Source organism: Mesoplodon bidens (genome assembly GCF_964165515.1).
Source record: "Mesoplodon bidens genome assembly, chromosome: 18".
Taxonomy (NCBI): Eukaryota; Metazoa; Chordata; class Mammalia; order Artiodactyla; family Ziphiidae; genus Mesoplodon; species Mesoplodon bidens.
In genome coordinates, this window is record NC_138175.1 from 46,353,422 (window position 1) to 46,369,070 (window position 15,649).

At 34.5% G+C, this 15,649-nt stretch overlaps 1 protein-coding gene across 6 annotated transcripts in view; it reads right to left on the reverse strand.

The window, feature by feature from the left end:
- Nucleotides 1-998: 998 nt before the first annotated feature.
- ZNF569 (zinc finger protein 569) overlaps nucleotides 999-15,649 on the reverse strand; it is a 60,235-nt gene continuing 45,584 nt past the window's right edge. For 5 of the 6 annotated variants that reach the window (XM_081217824.1, XM_081217823.1, XM_081217826.1 and 2 more), the window contains 3 exons: nucleotides 11,857-11,983; nucleotides 11,453-11,545; nucleotides 999-4,262 (listed from right to left, as the gene is read on the reverse strand). In XM_081217824.1, the coding sequence (XP_081073950.1) occupies nucleotides 2,437-4,262; nucleotides 11,453-11,545; nucleotides 11,857-11,983 (2,046 nt within the window). In that variant the 3' untranslated portion in view covers nucleotides 999-2,436. Of the gene's footprint in view, nucleotides 4,263-11,429; nucleotides 11,546-11,856; nucleotides 11,984-15,649 lie in introns of all 6 variants that reach the window. The other variant, XM_081217827.1, reaches the window with a different exon arrangement.

Below are 15,649 nucleotides of genomic sequence, written 5' to 3' on the forward strand. Positions count from 1 at the left end.
TTGAAAGGCCTGAATATAAAACAGCTGTGGTATAGGAAGAAGTGAACTTTCACATACACTGAGCTCTTACCTGACACATAAAAATCACCAGCATTTGAATTCCCATGTAAGGATCTAGAAACCAAAGAAAGATTTGTTGAAATACATTGAAACTGCTTCTGCTCTGATACAGGTAACTATCCTTGGCTTGATATTTTACATTAACATTTTACAGTATGTATGAATGGTCTTTCTCCCTCAGTTTGAACCAACCCAAACGCAGGTGATTTTTTTTTCCAAATGGAGAGTCAGTTACCCCAACAACTGAATACTTCTTTTGTTTCTTCACTGCTTTCAAATAGGGAAGAACTTGTGTTTAAAATAAAAATGAAAAATTTTTAAATTGGTCTCAAACAAAGGCTATTGTATACTTCTGATGTGTATCCTAATTAACATTATGAGGAGAGGGTAAGCAAAATATTATCTTAATTCAGGTTTGGTTTGTGTATTATTAAAGATATTTTCTATAAATGTTAGTATCTGATCAAAAATAAGAATCCATTTTAAAATTGTTTCTACAGGTCCAGGTATTCTCTATCCATTTGATTTTTTAAAAAATAAATATATTTATTTTTTTGGCTGTGTTGGGTCTTCGTTGCTGCATGCGGGCTTTCTCTAGTTGTGGTGAGCAGGGGCTACTTTTTGTTGTGGTGCGCGGGCTTCTCATTGAGGTGGCTTCTCTTGTTGCGGAGCACAGGCTCTAGATACATGGGCTTCAGTAGTTGTGGCGCACAGGCTTAGTTGCTCCATGGCATGTGGGATCTTCCCAGATCAGGGATCGAACCCATGTCCCCTGTATTGGCAGGCAGATTCTTAGCCACTGCACCACCAGGGAAGTCCCTATCCATTTGATTCTTATTTTAGAGAAACAATAAATACAGGCAAGAGAGAATAAAAAAACAAAACCCACAACATAATTTTGACAACCAGATTTGTTACTACTGTCATATTTGCTTTCATTCTTTTATTAAAGAAATATTACAGATAAATATAACAAGTGCCTTCACTTCCTAAAAGGCAACCAATGTCATATATGTATCCATGATCAATACACAGTACTGTTCTTTGCATTGTTTTATTAAATTTATAGAAATGTTATACCATGTTTCATTGTACATTTTGCTTTTTTCTGTCAATATTATGTGATCTATCCATGTAATGATATATCAAATTTGTATCTTTAAATATTGTGTTCTATCATACAAATAATCACATTGTATCAATCTATTCCTCTACTAATGGAAATGTATGGTCTTTTCAATTTAGAGTAATACAAACCATAATGCAGTGAGCATAAAGAGATGCATGAACACATGCATCTCTGTGCATATATGTGGGTGCCTCTGAAGCCAATACACTAAAGTAGAATTGAATGTTCCATATTTATGTGTTTTTAAAGAAATCCTGTTACTCTTAAGTAGTAACTATAGTCTATTTTTTCATTACATAGAATTTTGCTTTTTATATTCTAGTCTTCAATCTGGGTTTTAGTTTTGTATATGGTATAAAGAACTAACATTTTTTGTTCATATGAATCTTCCATTTATTGAATAGGCCATCCTTTTCCCAATGATTTCAATAGCACTATAATACACAAAATTCCCATGTCTTTCCTCCAGTCTTCAATTTGTTTCCACTGATTTATTTACTCATAAAGAACACACTGTTTAAATGCTACAAGCTTTGAATAAATATGCAATGATATCTAGTAGTCTATCTTCTCTTTTTTCACGTTTGTTTCAGCTATTTGTGGCCCTTTATATTCCCATATAAAATATTGAATCAGTTCATGAAATTCTTAAAATATAACTAACTGGTAAAAACTGAGTGGAAGTACTTTAAACTTAGTGATTTGTGAGAAAATTTATGTATTTTTTTACCATGTCGTCTTTTCAGAAAATGTTATTTTTCTCAAAATTTCAAGTGTGACCTTTTGTGACCTTCAAAATGTTTTATAACTATATATATGTGTCTTGTAATTCATTATTGTTTATTCTCAGATATTTTATATCAAGATATTTTCTAATTAACTATTCTAGTATGAGAGGTTATTTTAAGAGTTTTTTTTCTCCAATCTTCTTTTTCTTGGTTAAGAGATTGGCTAGGAGCTCAAGTATCATGCTGACATGCTGATGAAAATATCTTATTTCAGGTTTTAAAGAGAATGCTGGATAAATATTATCATTAGATAAGATGTCTGCTGAAGATTTTTGACGATCAGCTTTCTCATTATACAATTTGTCACCTTGGTAAGAACTGTGTCACAAATGTGACTTCTTCAAACGGCTTTCCCACATTCAAGTTTTCTGCTCTAGATCCAATAGTGTAATGTGCAAGGAGGTGCTAATTCCTTCCGAAGGCTTTTCCATATTCACAAGATTCATAGAGTTTCTATTCCTAATGAGTATGAATTCTCTGGTGTCTAACAAGGTGTGACTTTTGGCTGAAAGCCTTACCACACTCATTACAATGATAAGGCTTCTCACCTGTATGTTTTCTCATATGAAGTGTAAGAGATGAGATTTGAGAAAAGGCTTTTCCACATTTACTACAGTCAAAGGGTTTCTCACCTGTATGACCTCGTATATGTATAGTAAGGGAGGAACTTTGGGAGAAGGCTTTTCCACATTTATTACATTCATAAGGTTTCTCACCTGTATGACCTCTCATATGTACAATAAGGGAAGTTCTTTGAGAGAAAGCTTTTCCACATTCATTACATACATAGGGTTTCTCACCTGTATGACTTCTCATATGTAAATTAAGCAATGAGCACTGAGAGAAAGCTTTCCCACACTTATCACATTCATAAGGCTTTTCCCCTGTGTGACTTCTCAGATGAAGAGTAAGGGAAGCAATTTGAGAGAAGGCTTTACCACATTCATTACAATCATAAGGTTTCTCTCCAGTGTGAACTTTCTGATGTGTAATAAAGTTTTGCTTTTGGCTGAAGGCTTTACCACATTCATTACATTCATAGGGTTTCTCTCCAGAATGAATTTTTTCATGAGCAATGAGATTTGATTTCTGGCTAAAGGCTTTGCCACATTCCTTACATATATATGGTTTTTCTCCAGTGTGAATTCTCTGGTGTCTAACAAGATTTGACATCTGAATGAAAGCTTTCCCACATTCATTACATTCATAAGGTTTCTCTCTAGTATGAATCTTCTGGTGTGTAATGAAGTTCTTTTTGTGGCTGAAGGCTTTTCTACATTCCTTACATTCATAAGGTTTCTCACCAGTATGACTCCTCATATGTACAGTAAGGGCTGAGCTTTGAGAAAACGATTTTCCACATTCATTACATTCATAAGGTTTCTCACCTGTATGAATTCTCACATGTATAATAAGCATGGAAAACTGAGAGAAGGCTTTTCCACATTTATCACATTTATAAGGTTTCTCTCCTGTATGACTTCTCATATGAAGAGCAAGAGATGCTATTCGAGGGAAGGCTTTACCACATTCATTACATGCATAAGGTTTCTCCCCAGTATGAACTTTCTGATGTGCAATGAGGCTTTGCTTCTGGCTGAATGCTTTTCCACACTCATTACATTCATAAGGTTTCTCTCCAGTATGAATTTTTTCATGATCAATGAGATTTGATTTCTGGCTGAAGGATTTCCCACACTCCTTACATGCATAGGGTTTCTCTCCAGTATGGATTCTCTGATGTCTAATGAGATTTGACATTTTAATGAAAGCTTTCCCACATTCATTACATTCATAAGACTGCTCCCTACTGTGGATTTTATGATGTTTAATGAGTTTTTCCTTTTGGCTGAAGGCTTTTCTACATTTTTTACATTCATAAGGTTTCTCTCCAGTATGAATTCTCAGGTGTCTGATGAGGTCCAAAGTTTGATCAAAACCTTTTCCACAATGATTACACTTAAAGGGGGTTACTACAAGATGGTATAAGCTATTGCCAAATGATTTCATAGGTTTGTTATATTCACAGTGTTCTTTTCTTATAAGGATTCTCTCATTATTATAATAGTTGAAATTATTATGTTCTAAACACTTTCCAAATAAGTCGTATTTATAGAGATTGTGACTGGAAGGAAAAAAGTCTGAGTTTGGAGAAAATGCATTTGCAAATTTCTTATGACATTCATTCACTTTTTCTTCAGTCAGTTTTTTTGTGAATTTATCTTCAAGTTGTGTCAAAAGTCTGTCCTGGATTTTCTGATGCTCATCCATCCCCCATATTTCTCCTAAAACAAATTTCAAATAAATATCACTTGTAAATTTTTCCAATATTATATCAAAAATTTTTTTTTAAATATACTAGTATGGGATTGATTCTTAGCTTATAGCCTAGTGTCCTATTAAGCAAATTCCAGGTACATATATCTCCTATTTCCTAAGCTTTAGGAAATTCCAGGAAAGGAAATATGAGTAGAGACAGATATTTATGAATATGAATAGCTTTGACTGCTTTTAAATGGGATCTGAAGAAAAAAGGTAAACTGTTGGATAAATAAGAGGGAGAATTCAGAGTGTACAAATAAAGTAAGAAGAAATAGTGATAGAGAAAAAGACAAAAACAGGAAGCTAAAAAATCATAAAAGTACTTTACAGGACTCCATTTAAATAAACTTTTATAAACTGTTTGACATAATTTTCTGGAAAATATAAATTACCAAAACTGAGTCTATAAGATGTAGAAAACAAATACCAATTTCCACAAAATAAACAGAAAAATATGAAAAGAAATACCCCAAAACAAAATAAATAGAAAAGGCCCAGAGATATTATCATGGGAATTTAAACAAACATCTAAGGGACAGCTGTCATGCTGTACAAAATATTATGAAAGAAAAAAGAATTCCCATTTTTTTGTGTGTGAGACAAACATAGTATTAACACCAACACCTGATAAAGATGACAACCAAAAAAGCAAACTATACACCAATTTCATTTTTGAATATCAATGCAAAAACTCTACATATCAAAATGACCCAGAAGGAAAAAAATGGGACCCCAAAGCACATTAAATACAAGACATATATATGTTGTTTTTTTCCAGGAATATAAGTATGTTTCAATATTAGAAAATCTATTACTATAAGTAAATACATTAATAGGTCAAAAGTGAAAAATCAAGTAATCGTCCCAAAGATATTAAAAAGATGATAAAATTCAACATCTATTTTCCATAAAAATCACTTTATAAAATGGGAACAGACACTTATTTAACTTGAGAAAAAGCACAGTACAACTTAAACCCTGGCACTGTTCTTAATGGGAAAAATCCCAAAGCATTCACATTAAAGTCAGGAATAAGAAAAAGATAAGTACTATCACAACTATTATTACAATACAGGGTAGTGTATTAAATAAGAGAAAGAAATGAGGTATAAAAACTTGGAAAGGAAAGGTAAAGTTAACATTATTTGTCAATACTAAAATTGTTAACTTGCAAAATCAATTCACCTAAAAAATTATAAAATGTAAAAAATTAAATTCACTATATATAGTAAATTAATATTCAGTTTCAGTAACCTTCATATATATGAACAACTATTTAGAAAATATAACAAAAGACTACACTTACAATGACAACAAAAATATGAAAAATCTGGGAATAAATTTAATAAGAAATGTCTAAAAATTATAAGAAAACTTTAAAATGCACACACAGATTTGAACAAATGAAAGTGTTAGAGGTTGAATTGTGTGTTCCCCCTTTAAAAATATGTTTAAGCCCTAACCCCCAGTACCTCAGAACGTGAAGTTATTTGAAAATAAGGCCATTGCAGATGTAGTTAGTTAAGATGAGGTCATACTGGAGTAAGGTAAGCCCCTAATCTAATATGACTGGTGTTCTTATAAAAAGAATGCCACACAAAGAGACAGAACACAGGGAGAACACTATGTGAAGATAAAGACACAAATTGGAGTTATGCTGCCACAAGCCAAAGAATGTCTGGGGATACCAGAAGCTGAAAGACACAAGGAATCTTCTCCTGTAGGTTTCAGAAGGAATATTGCCCTACTTACACCTTGATTGTGTATTTCTAGACTCTACTTCATTATGGCAGCTCTAGGAAACTAAGACAAAAGGTATATCACATTCCTGAAAAGAATATTCTATAGCAAAAATGGTAATTATTTGCAAGTTAACCTATCAACTTAAAGTGGCTTCAATAAAAATGTTTGAAAATGCAAGTAAATAATAGCTCAAGGGAAAATGATACTAGGGGTTGCCAGCAGAGAGGAAGACATGGGTAAGAGAAGAAAAATTACTTTTCAACATATATCCTATTGTACTTTAAAAAATTTGTACTACAAGTATGTATTATATATTTTAAAAAGTGAATAAATAAAATTGTTCTGAACACTACAGTAATTAATAAAATGAGAACAAACAATAGGAAGGTAAAAATTGGATAAAAGAATCAGAATAGGGACTTCCCTGGTGGTCCAATGGGTAAGACTCTGCGCTCCCAATGCTGGGGGCCTGGGTTCGATCCCTGGTTGGGGAACTAGATCCTGCATGCATGTCACAATTAAGAGTCTGCATGTCACAACTAAGAAGTCCGTATGCTGCAACTAAGAGTCCACGTGCTGCAACGAAGATCCTGCATGCCGCAACTAAGACCGAGCGCAGCCAAAGTAAGTAAATAAATAAATATTTTAAAAAAGAAGAATCGGAATATAAAACTGGAAGAGCCTGTGTAGCATGACTGAAAGGGAAAACAAAGAATGGAAAATTATGCTTAAATATGGCCTCATAAATACATGAATTTATCTCTGATCCTACACAAAACCACACTAAAATGAGATAAGGAAAGAAAAAGATATAAACTAACAAAGACAAAGACCACTCTTCCACCCTAGAGAAGATGGGAGATTACTCTCTTGAGAAATATAAGCAGAAAGGCTCTAGAGTCAAGGACACCAGGCAGAGAAATTCAGAGATAAGGAAGTGGCTCAAACGTAGAATAAATGAAAGTATACATACCCAAAGGTGAGACATTCAGTCCCCAGTGGCTGCTTAGCTCTAAGATAGGAAAGTGGAGATTTTTCTCCCTCTCTGCCAGACTGAGAATAAAGTAAAGGAAAAATTCTTGTGAAACTATAATGCAGGTAAAGTTAGAGATGTGGTTGCAGATTATAAATGTAGAAAAGAAGGCAGAATACTAAGCTTAAGCTATTGAGTCCCCTCAGTTCAGGGAAACAGAAAAGCTCAATTAAGCAAAAGGTGTTGAGGGAGAAGGTAAGATCAGGTCTTTAAGGTACTATCCAAGCAGAAGTGTAAAAGAGTTCCAAGGGCAAGATCAAAATATCAAATATGACAGAAAAGACTCCATGTTTTAAGATGGTGGAATGAAAAAGTATCTGATCTCTTTTCCTCTATACAAACAGGAATGAAAAGTCATTGATTCTTCAATGATCCTAGGTGGTGGCTGTAACCCCAATTATAATAAATGAGTTAGCGTTGACAAATACAGTGAAGGGTGGAATAGGGAAAAAAGGATTCTAAGAGAAGACAGCTCTTCATGCTGATCTTGGGCACAGCAAGCAGCTGACATTGTCAAAATGGATATCACACCTTGAAGAGCAGAATTAATTAACCCATGATTACAACATGGAAACTTGGGAGTAGAGACTGATTACAGGAGACTTGACATCCCAAGGTATGTCAAGGAAGCCAGGACTGAACGAGGAAACACTGTGAAATACTGTCTTTTTAGGAAGCAGTCTGTTAGGGTGAGAGTGTAAGATTCAGAGTTATGAGAAGACTTGCAGCTGCAGTTCCTTTTTGGATGAGAAGAAATAAAACCTAAATATATTCACACAACCATGTAGAATAAAAGGCTTTAGTATGAAGAACAGATGCATTCCTGTACATCAAGAGTTGGCAAACTTTTTCTTAAAGGTCAGATAGTAAATATTTTAGGCTTCGTGGGTCATATAGTCTTTGACACAACTATTCAACTTTGCCTCTGCAATGTGAAAGTATTAATAGTCAAGATGTAAATGAGTCATTGTGGCTATATTCCAGTAAAAGTTTATTTACAGAAACAAGTGGCTGGCCTACAGGTCATAGTTTGCAGATTCCTGCTCTAGATCAGAGAACTTTCCTTCCTTCCCTAACAATATCCTTCTTTAAAAATCAGGTCAAGGAGGAACTATCCTCACTCATAAATGAGAAGGTACTGGAATCAGATCTCTAGAAAAGTATAAGAGAAAAAAGAAAAGAAAAATGAGATAAAGAAAGCAGACAAAAAATTCAAGCTAAAACAACTGACACATAGTAAATGAAAATCTTGATTAAATGTATTGCCATGAATGAAAAACCTTAATGAAAATACCAACTATAAATGAGCTCAAAATAGAAATATAAATGCATGAGGAAGAAACAATGAGAAAACAAAAAGGGCTAAAAAAAATTAACTTGCAGAACCAAGAAAGAAAGAAAAGAGAAAAATAAAAACATCCAAAATAATGAACACCATGCAAGTGGGGGGAAAAAAGAGAGTCAGATAGGCTACATAAAGACTTTTAGGGACTCCCCTGGTGGTCTAGTGGTTAAGACTTCGCCTTCCAGTGCAGGGGGTGTGGGTTTGATCCCTGGTCAGGGAGCTAAGATCCCTCATGCCTCAGGGCCAAAAAACCAAAAAACATAAAACAGAAGCAATACTGTAACAAATTCAATAAAGGCTTTAAAAATAGTCATCAAAAAAAAAACTTTAACAAAATTTAAAGACTTTAAGTATTGAAATTACAGTAGGGTAACCTCATATTGCAAAATAAGATAGTGGATAAAGCAGAAATTCTGAAGCATCACTGGGCTATAGGAAGTAGCATAAATCTCCAAGAACACTGCAATCCTCTCCAACAACCATGCCTGAGCACCATACACACAAAAAATGAACAAAATAAAAATAAGTATTAGCCAAAACCAGAGAGAGAGCAGACCTGAAAGCAACCTGCAAGACAGATCTGTCTTGAGTACCTATGCAAAGCCTTGTTAACTAAAGTATAAGGCTCTTGGGCCATCAATAAAGAAGAGAAGCTCAACTAAGATTCCTACAAAAAGCCAGGACCTTCAAAGAATGTTCAACTGATCCTCACTTGGTAATGTCTCTTGGCACCCACCAGAAGCACATGCAAATCATCTTCAGAGGAAAGCAACCCCAATTTAGGACAACAGAATTAGCACAAATTAAGATTTAAAAAATTTAAATTTAGAATCAGCAATCATCAAGTATGTGAAGAACCAAAATACACTGAGTCCTCAAAAACAAGATATTTAAACCTGAGAACTTAAAATACTGGAACTGTCAGATACCGAATACAAAAGAGCTATGTACAGTATTTTTAAAGAAGCAAAAGATAAAAACACAAAGCTGAAGAAGCCACATAAATTACTAGGAAGAATCAGAAAGATGTGAGAAGAGAAAAACACAGCAAAAACAAAAAACAAAAAGAAGAAGAATTTTAAAAAATACAAAATACTACTACTAAAATTTTTTTCAAAGGTGGATGAGTTAAAAAGATGAATAAACATGATTGAAGAGAGAATTAGCAAACTGGAAGATATATCTGAAGTAATTACTGAGAAGGCAACACAGAGATACAAAGGAAGAAAATAGCAAAGGAAATTTAAAAATATGGAGAAAAAAAAGGTCTAGCATCTATCTAATATGAGTCTCAGTGGTAGAGTGTTAAGGCAATGAATAAGAGCCAATATTTGATGATGCTAGCTGAGAATGTTGCAGTATTTACCGAAGACATAAATAAGAAGACAACACTATGAATAATTTTATACAAACAGATTTGAAAACACAGATGAAACAAATTGTTAAATATAACAGATGGCCCTGGAACATCAATATATGGTAACCTTCTTAAAATACAGAGGAAATTTAAATATTTATGACAATTACTTTGTTCAACTCTGTGAAAATTAATTTGAAAACCAGGATTAAAATGGATATCTTTCTGGAAGATTACAGCCTATTATCAAAAACTATTGCCGAGAGACAAAAACATCTATATAGAACAGTTATAAAAGGAACAATGGAGAAAAGCTGTCAAAGAAACTTCCCTCAAAAATCTGCAGGGTCCAAATAGTTCAACAGGTAAGATAAATAAAAATTTTACGGGAGTTTTATGCCAACACTATATAAATGTTCTAGAACGTGAAGAAAAGCTTCTAAATTTTATTTACAAAACCAGTGTAACATTGACTTCAAAGCTTGACAGAGTTAGGATATTTAAATTCATAGCAAAAATGTAAGTATGATTCATTATTAAGAAATATGTAAATAATATTCACCCATACACACAAAAGGAAAAAGAATCATATGATAAATCTCCTGTAAGAAGAGATTGTTATTTTAACTATGTGAACTTTAATGGCAGCAAAAAGTACTTTAAAGAGCAATGAGTGACCGGAAAAAAATACTAGAAAAACAAGAGAAACGGCTAATCACCTTAATATGTTAAGAATTCATATAAATTAAGAACTCAACAGAAAAAAAGGGACATAAAACACAAACTTCATAAAAAAGAAATATAGATAGATTTTAAACATATGAAAAGATGCTTGCCTTCATTTATAATAAAGGAAATGCAAATTCAAACTATAGTAAGTTATTTCTCACTTATCAAACTGGCAAAGATTTAAGGAATGCTAATAGACTAAGTTGCAGAAATTGTCAGTAGAAGTATAAATTGTTATCTCCTTGAAGAGCAAAAAAAGACATCACAATATCTTTCAAATTAAAAATGTATGTATGTATATGTATATATGTGTATGCATTATACATATGTATACACATGTATCAAAAACACACAAGAACATGCATATATACATGACAAATGTAGCAGAAAATGGGAGATAACAGAAAAGCAGCACTGACTTTAAAACTTTTATTGAAGTAAAAGGATTGTAGCCATTACTGAAGTATGAGAGCAAAAGCTAAATTACAGTGGGAAGTGTGACTACGGGTACAAAATATGATGCTAAAGCATTTACAATGGAAGGAAAAAGAGAAAATAGTAAAGGACTCTAAATGTCAACAAGTTTATTTAAACAACTTCAATTCTGTAAATATCTGAACATAAAAGGAAAGAAGCCTATGTAAAATGGTGGGCAGAAAGACCAGAATGATTACCAAAGCAAAGCTGGGAATGAATTAGGAAATGTTGATGTCTAGCACACAGGTAAGAAAGCTAACTGGTCTTTTAGGTTCTGAGGAAAGAAATTAAGAATATTATCTAGAAATGACATCTTACATATATAAAAATTTCACACCAATTGTAACTACAAAGTTCTATGGCCTTAAAAAAATAACTTTGAAGAACATTTCAGAGGGATCAAAAACTTACAGATTAACAATTAAAGGGCCCTGGCCCCTCCTCACCTGTATGGCTCCTTCCCACTAACCTGGACAATGTCTCTTTGACACTTCTTCCTCCACCACCCATGGTTCTTCTTGCTCCAACTTGAAAATCACATCAGGTTTGGTGAATGGACATCCTGCCAAAGGGAAGTGACATAAGATTTGGGCATAAATACTAGGAACAATCATTCAAGAACTGAGGCTGGCCCAGGGAAACCAGGCTTTCTGAAGGACAAGAAAACTATGTTTTCTAGGGATACTGCCCCTTGAAACATAACCAAGGATGACATTTTGCTTTGAAAGCTGCAGCATGCACATGAATGTGAGCAAAGGCACCTAAAGGCCAAACTCAGGCTAACATTTAAAGGTTCCACACATTTCAGAAACACTGGGGGGAAAAAAGGTAATTTACTCCCAGAGTTTGAGTTATATAGGAAACTACTCTTACCCACAGTGATTAAGTTGTTATAGTTTTCTAGCATCACATTCCGGTACAGGTTCCTTTGAGCAGGATCCAACTGCTGCCACTCTTCCTCAGTGAAGTCAATAGCCACATCTTTGAATGTCACTGTTTCCTGTAACAACATATTCCCACTCAATCTGGAGTCATCCATCTTAGATGTAGTGGACAAAACATATTGAAACTTGTTCTGATAGTACACAAAGATAAGAGATTATAAAATAAATTTTACCTGTTTTTGTTATTGTCTGAAAGAAAAATATCATTTTAGCAACATCCTGTCAGTTTATGTTCATTCATTGACTTAGCAAGCACACATCTTTAATAACTACTGTGAGTTAAAGAGATCATGGGTACTAATTTATACTGAGTGTAAAAACTGGGGGAATACAAAACTTTACTCAAGTTCATTGGTCTGGGAACTCACTAGATCCCTGTGATCCGTTGGTACATGAAAAAATGAAAATAGGATTTGGATGGAAGCAGAAATGGGGAGAGAATGACTTTGAAGTATAGTAGGAACATCCAAACAGAGATATTCATTGATTTAGCAGTTGCACATATTGTTCATGAGATCAGAAGAAATCTAAATCGAAAATGAGGATTTATTGTTCATAAGCCTATAACAGGTGTCTGCAGCCACAAAAACTGGATATATTTTTGTTCAGAGTTCACATATACTGAAAAAAGAGTGCCACAAATAGAATCTTACAAACACCAACAGATATAGAAAAAAGATTAGTTAATGAAGTTTTTTTTAAATGGTCTGAACTTGAATTACAACCAGAACTGTGAGAAAACAGTACCAAGAAAGATTAAAGTATCAGAAATGAGGGACTGGTAACAAATTTCTTCAAAGAAGTGTGATTTGAACATATAAATCAAATGCACTTTTTCTAGTTAAAAACCAAAATGCCCCGAAAATATAAACATAAGAAAAAAATCTTCAACAGCACTGGAACAAAGGTAGCTGTCCATATTTCCTATACTTTGAGGAATTTCTATGAGAGATGGGGTAAGATAAAAGGAAATCACCAGGAGCTAACTCATAAAAAATGTTTCTGATAATTTATTTCTAGGTCCTAAAAGGACCCTATGACCATGAACATCCACTAAAGTTGAGAGTATGCTGTGGGAATAATGGAAACTCCTCTTTTGGAGCCCTTTTCTGCTGAAGATCAAGGACTTGTAAACAATCAGGCTTAAGAAACCAAAAGCAATCATGGCAAAATAAGACATCCCTCTGCAGTGGCCCCACGGCAAAAACAGTAATTTGGCATCCATCCATGGACAAAAGTGCCTTTGTGGGAACTGTGGGGTCCAGCACCATATCCTAAGGGACTCAGAAGGAGTCTTGCCTACCCACACGTTAAGTTATAAGCATAGAGACCTCAGTCCTGGCTATAGACCCTGAGAGGCATGTGAACTGACTCTAGCCTCTCTTGGCCATGGTCCAGGAGCCCCCAGAAAATGACTGTCTTAGATAAGCACCCAATAGAAGGCAGAGCTTTTGTGAAAGTACACGTCTCCAGCCAAGAAGTTCCAGTACATCAGTGGAGCAAAAAATACAAGTTTGGACTCATCAGAGAGGGTAAGAGTAGCAGTTTGACTTTACCTACTTCACCCCTCCACCAAGGCAACACAGCTTAGGGCCAAGAGAAATCTTGGCCCATGATTTCATTCATGAAGGAAATAAGAATGTGTGAGTACCCTGCTTTCCCAGCTATGTGGGATGGTGCCAAAGAGTGTCATTTTTCTCTCATCACATCCAAAGTACTGAACTGTGAGCTGTGTCACTGAAAAGTCTGAGAGAGCATCAGATAACGTCAGAGGATGTTACAGAGAAGCGGATCTTACTAACTGTGCTAAGGACACCATCAAGAAGAGAAAAAGAGAGGAGTCAAATAAATAAAATAAAAACTGAAAGAGGAGACATTATGACTGATATCACAGATACAATGACCATGAGTGACAGCTATGAACAATTATATGGTAACAAAGTGGATAACCTAGAAGAAACATAGAAACATACAACCTACCAAGACTGAATCATGAAGAAATAAAAAATCAGAACAGACCAATAATGAATAAGGAGTTGAATCAGTAATCAAAATCTTTCAATAGAGAAAACCCTCCCCTCCCACGAAAAAAAGAAAAGCCGAGGACTAGATGGCTTCCCTGGTGAATTCTACCAATTATTTAAAGATGAACAGATGCCAGTCTTTCTCATACTTTCCAAAAAATAGAACTGGAGGGAACACTCCCAAACTCATTTTACAAGGCCAACATTACCCTGATACCAAAGGCAGATAAGGACACTACAAGAAAAACTATAGGCAAATATCTCTAATGAATATAGATGCAGAATTTTTCAACAAAATACAGGCATACTAAATTCAACAGCATGTTAAAAGGATCATACACCACAATCAAGAAGGATTCATTCCTGGGATGCAAGGATAGTTCAACATATGCAAATCAATACATGTGATACATCACTTTAATAGAATGAAAGACAAAAATTATATGATCATTTCAATAGATGCAGAAAAAGCACTTGACAAAATACAACATCCTTTTGTGATAAAAACTCTCAACAAACTGAGTATAGAAGGAACATACCTTAGTATAAACAAGGACATATATGATAAGCCAACAACAATATTATATCCAATGGTAAAAGGTTGAAAGCTTTTCATTTAAGATCAGAACAAGACAAAGGTACCCACTCTCACCAGACTTATTCATTATAGTATGGGTAATCCTAACCAGAATAATCAGGCAAGGAAAAAAATACATCCAAATAGGAAAGAAAGAAGAAAACTGTCTTCTTTTTTTTTTTGCAGATGATATCTTATATATAGAAAATCCTAAAATCACCACCAAAAAAACTGTTAAGAACTGGGGCTTCCCTGGTGGCGCAGTGGTTGAGAGTCCGCCTGGCGATGCAGGGGACACAGATTCATGCCCCAGTCCAGGAGGATCCCACATGCCGCAGAGCAGCTGGGCCCGTGAGCCATGGCTGCTGGGCCTGCGCGTCTGGAGCCTGTGCTCCGCAGTGGGAGAGGCCACAACAGTGAGAGGCCTGCATACCGAAAAAAAAAAAAAAAACTGTAAGAACTAATCAACGAATTCAGTAAAGTTGCAGGACACAAAATGAACAGACAGAAATCAGCTGTATTTGTATACACTAACAACAAAATATCTGAAAAAGAAATAAAACAATCCCATTCACAATAGTATCAAAAACAACAAAAATACTTAGTAATAAATTTAACCAAGGAGGAGAAAGCTCTAGACACTGAAAAATATAAGATGTTGATGAAGGAAACTGAAGAGGACACAAATAAATGGAAAGATATCCCATGTTCATGGATCACAAGAATTAATGTCCATACTACCCAAAGCCATCAATAGACTCAATGCAATCACTATCAAAATTCCCAGACTTTTCTCACAGAAACAGGAAAAAGTGATCTTTTTATGGAAAAACCAGAATGAACTTTTTGGCCAACCCAATACAGTTTGTATGGAGCCACAGAAGACCCCAAATGGCCAGAGCAATCTTGTGAAAGAACAAAGCTGGAAGCATCACATTTCCTGATTTCAAACTATAGGACAAAGCTACAGTAATCAAAATAGTGTGGTATCTGCATAAAAATAGACACATGGACCCATGTATAAGAAATGAGAGTCTAGAAATAACCCCCTTGTATCAGTCAACTAATACTTGACAAGGGAGTCAAGAATATTCAATATGGGGAAAGGATAGTCTCTTCAA